Genomic DNA, 7156 nt, shown 5'->3' on the forward strand with positions numbered 1-7156 from the left:
GCATTCGCGATTCCCTGGGGCGGAAAAGTCGGAACTTGGAGGAGGTTCGGTGTTCTAAAAAGACCCCCAGCGCCCCACCTAACTATCACTCTGCGCTGAAAAAAGGGAAGATCCCGAATGGCAAGCTGTATCCAGAAAATGGTGGGTCTGAAGCCTTTGAGTTGCCGGTGGCCCATTCAGGACTGCATGAGCTGGACCAACTGCGTCAGCATCTCAAGCAGGCCCAAGAGCAACTGGACTTGGCCTTTCAGTTGAACAGCATGGCAAACACTGCCCACCAGTCAAGGAGTAGCAGTCCAGAAGCAAACAGCATAGCGGCCGAGCAGAACAGACTCAACTTTGCTCAGGAGAAGGGGGGAGGAGTCTGTGAAAAATCAGGTAAGGGCAAATGAGGTCTAAAGTTCTCAACTAGACTGGTGATCCTGCCAGTACCCCACTTCCTGTCCTAGGGTGACAACACTCAGATTTATCACCCTAACCTGCTTTTCTGATTTTTGACTACCAGTGTAGGAGGTGCACAGAAATTCACAGAAAATCGCTTGGAAATCTGTTAAAAAAAAAAAAATTAAAAAAAAAAAAGGGGGGGGGGGGGGGTGTATGCAGGACAACTAATGCAGCCACCACTGAAGACAAGTAAGCTGCTGCTTTGACAAAAGGGCTTGTTATAACCACTCAGGGAAATTGTAATACGTTCTGTGGACAGTGAGTGGTTAGACCCCATTCACATTTTGTGAATGAGGCTATTAGTAAAACCCAGTTGAGGGTCCCGGCAACTACAGTGGGGAATTTTTTTTTTTTTTTTGTATTATTTGATCCCTTGCAGATTTTGTAAATGTGCCCACTTACAAAGAAATTAAGGGTCTGTAATTTTTATCATGGGTGTGTTTTAAATGAGAGAATATCAGCACAAAATCTAGAAAAGGACAATGATACAAATGTTAGAAATTAAACATGACTTAGTACTTGGTGACGAAACCCTTGTTGGCAAGCACAGAGGTAAGACATTTCTTGTAGCTGGTGACCAGGTTTGCCCACATCTCAGGAGGGATTTTGGTCCACTCTTAACAGATCTTCTCTAAATCCTTTAAGGTGTCTTGGCAACTCAAGTTTCAGCTCCCTCCATAAATTTTCTATAGGATTAAGGTCTGGAAACTGGCTAGGCCACTCCATGACCCTAATGTGCTTCTTGAGCCACTCCTTTGTTGCCCTGGCAGTATGTTTTGGGTCATTGTCATGCTGGAAGACCCATCCATGAGCCGTCTTCAGTGTTCTGGCTGAAGGCAGAAGGTTCTAATGCAAGATTTTACAATGCATGGTCTTGTCCATTGGCCCCTGTAATGCAGCAAGGTTGGTCTGTACCTTTTTAGCAAAGAAACAGCCCCAAAGCCTAATGTTTCCACCTCGGTGCTTGACTGTAGGAATGGTTTTCTTGGGGTCATAGCCAGCATCTTGCTTCCTCCAAACATGGCGTGTCCCCCTCAAGAAAGTGCATGTGCAGTCATGCCAATGAACAGCTAAATGATTCGGAGGAGGATTGGGAGAAAGCTGTGGTCAGATGAGACCAAAATTGAGCTCTTTGGCAATATCTTGACTCGCTGTGTTTGTGGGAAGAAAAAAATGCTTACTATGACCCCAAGAACACCATCCTTACAGTGAAGCAAGGAGCCGGAGGGGGCTATTTTACAGCAGTAAATCTGACACAGGCTTGCTTTCATGGAAATTTGTTATGGGAGAAACATGGAAGTTGTCTCGCTGATGCCTTGACCTTTTTGGTCGCTAATCCTGAACAAGTAAGGTATTCTGACTCTTGTTTGGGCCAGGCTTGCTCCAGCTCAGTGGTGAGACGTGAGAGCCAGGGAACTAGCATTTTCAGAAGTGGGGTTAGCAAAGGCAACCTACATACATTCTTAAAAGTGCACACCGCTGCCAAGGCTTCAGAGTTTGATCACTTCTCATTAAATCATCTACAATGTAGCACTGCCATAAAGCGCAACATTATGTAGGGGGGTACAAGAGACCCTTTTGTTTGCCATCCAGCCTTAGGAAAGGGCGATAGGGCGCTTCAGCTACAAATATATTCTGATGAAGCCGTTTTGTCTCTGCCCAAGCCTTTGTGTGTGAAGGTAGGGTTTTGCTGTTTAGGATGGGATCTGGCCAAAGTTTCAAAAATCAAGACTGAAGTAGTAGATCCTCCTACAAAAGTCATGAAATAAAGATTTAATTTTACCAGTGTTTTGAGATTTTTTGACTAATTTGTCACACACCAGCCTAAGGCCGCGTTTATAGCCTTTTATAGGGAGAGCCTATTCCAGGGGCTAATGGGTTAGAGGAGGTACAGTAGGAGTGAACCAGAGCTTTGTTCATGTAAGGCAGAACAGGTGCACTTTAAATCTGCTCTGGTTGGAGCTTACACTGGAATGAGGATGCACTACCTGCCCTCGTGTGGACCAATCGCCAGCGCTGTCATATGAGAAGAGTGAGTATCTCCTTACTCGTGAAACTGAATTTCCAGAACTCCCTAGGATACTTAAAACTGTAGTAAACCACAGCATACTATTGCAAAAAATCCCCTGCAAGGCAGTGGCATAATGTGCTAGTATACATCGCATACTAGCACAATATGAAATGCTTGCCTTAGAACGAAGCCCTCCAGCGGTGCGCTGTCACTGTTGACAGGGCTCCCATCTTCCCCCAGTCTTCCTTCCGAGTTCGCAGGCTCCGGCCGTATGAGTGGCTGGGGCAGCAATGACTTCACTCACGTGAATGCAGGAGCCCTCTGCTGCAGCACAGAGTTCTGAAGGTCTGGCACGGTATGCTGGATCTTCAGAGCGCATCAAGCACCGGCTGCATCAAGCAAGTGAGGTGTCCCCCCCCCCCCCCCCCCATCCCCCCCCCCCCCCCCCCCATCCCCCCCCCGCAAGAGGTGAAGTGTACAGAAAGTTAGTTAAGGTCAGATTTTATAGACCTAGGAATGGCGTTAGTTTCTCTTTCGTTCATTAACAGACACAGCGTTCCATTATTCAGAACCATAGGGTTATATCGCCCCTTACAGGAGTAGGACACTGGGCAGAAAAAAGACCTTCCTTTTTTTTTCTGCCTAGTTTCCTACTCCCGTAGGGGGCAATATAACCCTATGGTTCTGAGTAATGGAACGCTGTGTCTGTCAATGAACTCCGAGAAATGGATTTTAAAGTAAGTCAAAAATCCCATTTTCTCAAGATGTAGTTGGATTTTGCAAGTTTTAATATTGCTTTCATTAAAAGCTTTATGGATTTTTGTAGTACTTTTTTACTAATGCTTTTCACTTTTTTTTTTCATTTCACAGGTTTGTGATATTCGGAGGATGGGGTTGGGGAGACGGGGGGACTTGAAGCATTGCCAATCGTGAACGACAACTGGAATTGAATTACCATGAGGGTCCTGACCCCTCCCCCGGCCAGGAAACTCTGCGGAGGGTGAAGAAAAGGGAACGTCTAGGGAGAGAGCGGTTTATGAATAGCTCTCTGTTTTCTGATTGCCAAAGCTGCATCGTCTTCTGGAAAGTTATTGAAATATTGCTGTTGATCCCGCTCCCTGCTGGTGACTTGGTGCACCCCCCCCCCCCCCCCCCCCCCAGCAGAAGTAAATGCTACTGGTTTACAAGGACTACCAGCCACCCGCTTCAGGAGCCGCAGCAAGGGCTATGGCTGGCTGGCTCCGTTATCTTTTTTTTGTCTTAACGTTTTTTTATAACTTTTTAATATTTGTTTTTTTTTTTTCTATTTTGTTACTCTTGTTTTTTCAATTTAAGAATGTTTCCTTGGTTAAAATGTGTTTTGAACATAGTGGTACGGGAACATTTCAATGTTTTTCATAAAAAGGGACATGGCTTTTTGCCTCGAATTTTTTATTTTTTTTATAATGTTAATGTAACCACAACTGCAGCAGTGTGGAAGTTATCGGTACAGATGGAGCCTCGTCGGTTTAAATCTAGAAGGCCTGGCCACAGCGGAGGACCCCTTTTTTTTTTTTTTTTTTTTTTTTTTTTTTTTCGTGGAGGCCAACAAAGGGAATTGTGCTGGGCATGTTTGGTTTGTTCTGCATATTTGTTTTTATATGCGTATATATATTTTTTTTTAAATTTTAGTTTAGTTAAAAGTTCAAGAAATGGTGTCTGCTGTGCTGACGCGTTCTATGCATCAGGCCAAGTTGGTGTGAAAGACTTTCTAGTGGGGGGGGTAGGGTGGAGGAGAACCAAAATTTTTCCAACCTCGTGAAGAAAAAAGCTTTAACATTCCATTGCCTCTCCTTCCCCCTCCAACACACCTCTAGTCTCGGAGTGGTACAGCCCTTCTGTGCCACTCTCCTATTCCAAGGGCTGAGCTGATCCACTTCAGCTTTTTGAAGGGGGGGGGTGACTGGTTATTTCTCTTAACCCTTTTTCAGCTAACAGGTTTAGTCCATCTGGCAGCAAAGGGTTGAAGCTGCACATTCCTAAAGCCTTTGCAAATACCAAAAGTGTCTTCTGGAGGAACGCAAAAGGGAGTTTTGTCTTCCTTTCTGTACAGTGGTGAAGAGCTGTTTAAATGCCTTTCTTAAAGGCAACTACAGCTGTTTAAATTATGTTACTTGATGTGCGTTGAACAAGTGTTGTGTTTCTTTGTTTTTGTTTTTTTTTCTTCTTTGCAGCAATTTGTGCTAGGCAAAATAAAGTGGGTTAACCACTGCAGGGTAAACGCATCATTTTAGGGCGGCTGCACTTGTAATGGATTGGTATGGGATAGTCATATGGCTGATCAAAGGGTAAGCCTTCCCTTTTTTTTATTGCCATATGTGGTTTTGTGTTTTTATATTATCCCGAGAGCCGGTGTCTTAGGCTCGATTCACATCTATGCACGTTGTTTCTGCAGCGCTTTTTGCTGTGCTTTCCAAAAATGCATTAATGTTAAAAATGTCCTGCGTTTCTGCAAAAAAAGCATGAAAAAACGCATTGGTGTGAATGGAGCCTTACAACTCATTCAGACCGGCACTGAGGACCCATCCTCCATGCTGAACTGCTGCTTTTTTGCTGTGTATGCATCTGCTTCGGAGCTGCCCGCTGGCAGTCCACGGACACGGTGCAGAAGCTCCACGGACACGGTGGCATGTCAAAAAAAATATGAAATGAGAACAGGTGCATGGATCTAAATGCACAGTGTATGTGTACCCGCAGGTCAAACTTTTTACATGCCACTGTGTCTGTGCAGCCTCTGCATCCACTTCTATGGACTGCCTACGGGCAGCTCCGAGGGTGGAGGCACACGCAGCAAAAAGCAGTTTAGCAGGGAGGACGGATCTCGGTGCCAGATTGAATGAGCCCTTATACTGTATTGTACATGCCCAGTATGCATCTCAAAGTGGGCATGCTGGTTTCTTGGTCAGATTGGGGAGACCAGCATGACTTTTCGCTAATGGTCAACTGTAATGGCTCCCAAGAAGATCTAGGCATCGGTAGGAAAAAAAAAATCGGCAGAAGTCTTTTTTTTTTTTTTTTTTTTTTTTGGAGTTGAAAGGAAAAAAAAACTAGTGATGTGTACTAAGCATTAGTTCAAGGGGCCATTCACATGTCTCTTTTATAAGGAAGCCATTAGCCTTCAAACAAGTTACTGCATTTTTTTTTTTTTTTCTAAATCATTCCAATGATGCCATACAAATCTCTCTGCTCCAGAGCAGACCTTCAGTATTCCATCTTATCTTTCAAACTAGGGACTTTTTTAATTTTTTTTTTTTTTTTTTTTTTTTTTTTTTAATTCCCCAACAATCATATAATCCAATCTTTGTTGCAATCAAATGTCAATACAGTATAATTATAAACCTTCCAGAAATAGAATTCTTCAAATACCATCTTCAATCACTCTTGGGCCCCTTTCACACGGGGCGGATCCTTTTTGGACGGACTCCGCTGGTTCAAGTGGGGGGCCCGCTGTTTTCTATGGGAAGATCGGATGAAAACTGGCAGCCTGTCTGTTTTTTTTTTTTTTTCATCTGATCCGCTGGATGGACGGCGAACGTATCGTCATCCGTCTGTTTTAGAGCGGATCTTATTGGATGGCAGGCAGGTGCCGGCAAACACATATCCGCTTTGATCCGCCTGAAAAACGGACAGGCTGATCCGAGCGGGCCGATCGTGTGAAAGGAACCTTATACAAGAACAAAGAAAATCCAAGTTAAATATACTTAACACTAAAACAAAACAAAGGGACCATGTCAATGACCCGTGCATATTCCCCGTCCTTAAATCCTTTTAGTATTATGAAACTGTTTTTTCCAGGAAACTGAGATTTCGGTCCCAAGTCTGCTAAACTCTGTTTTTATGTTGGGAGTATCAGCTCTGATTATGTCTTCGGGGTCACTGGTCATCAGAGTATTGACCGGTCTTCTTCTCATCAACATGGTTGTTCATACCAAATGTCGTCCTCCAGTCGTTGGGACAACTAGTGCCTGTCGGGGTGGAGCGGCCGCCTCTATCCTCACCTCTGTGCCCCCTGATGTCAGTGCCTTGAAACTGTGTTGGTGTAAATGCTGATTGAGTGTTGGGGGGGATTAATGTACATTCCTATACTGGACAAGCTTGAAGTTTTTCAATGTTCATCTCAGAGCTTCATCTCAAATATTTTGTTTTTTAGGTATTTGTTTAGTTGGGGGGGGAGGGGGGAGGGGGGGTTTTGTATTTTGTATTGGTTTGTTAAAAAAATTGGTACTTTTTTTGCTTTTATATATAAATCAGTGATAAACCAACTCCGCTGTCTTTGTGGTTTTTATTTTTATTTGTTTTCCTCCCTCCATAATAATGCAGCTCTGTATAAATTCTAGAACTGTTCTATAAAGCCGGCCACAGACGGTTCCTGCTGAACTGGCTGAGTTTCGACCCGTGTATGAGCAGGCAGAATGTACCCAAGTTGATTGATCAGCCGGAAGGGAAGGCTTCGACCTGCCCCCAGGAAAACACCATGGCTCTGCGGGAAGGATTCCCCCATCAACACTATCTGTGTTGATTTTGGGAGGGAGGGGGTGAAATCGAGCTTCCCCCCCCCCCCCCCTTTTTTTTTTTTTTTTTTTTTATTCCCTTCCTTGCAGTCTGTGGTTGCAGTTAATAAAATCGCTCTGTCTCCTGGAGTCCGTCAGGGGGTGCCTTCTC

At 44.3% G+C, this 7156-nt stretch overlaps 1 protein-coding gene across 1 annotated transcript in view; it reads left to right on the forward strand.

Moving 5' to 3' along the window:
* The window catches only part of LOC141147140 (gap junction gamma-1 protein-like), a 43216-nt gene extending 37437 nt beyond the window's left edge, over window positions 1–5779 (forward strand). Inside the window, 2 exon segments of the mRNA XM_073634269.1 lie at window positions 1–378; window positions 3326–5779. Coding sequence (XP_073490370.1) covers window positions 1–378; window positions 3326–3333 — 386 coding nt within the window. The 3' untranslated portion in view covers window positions 3334–5779.
* The last annotated feature ends 1377 nt before the right edge of the window (window positions 5780–7156 follow it).

This window comes from Aquarana catesbeiana, linkage group LG06 (assembly GCF_042186555.1).
Source record: "Aquarana catesbeiana isolate 2022-GZ linkage group LG06, ASM4218655v1, whole genome shotgun sequence".
Classification (NCBI taxonomy): domain Eukaryota; kingdom Metazoa; phylum Chordata; class Amphibia; order Anura; family Ranidae; genus Aquarana; species Aquarana catesbeiana.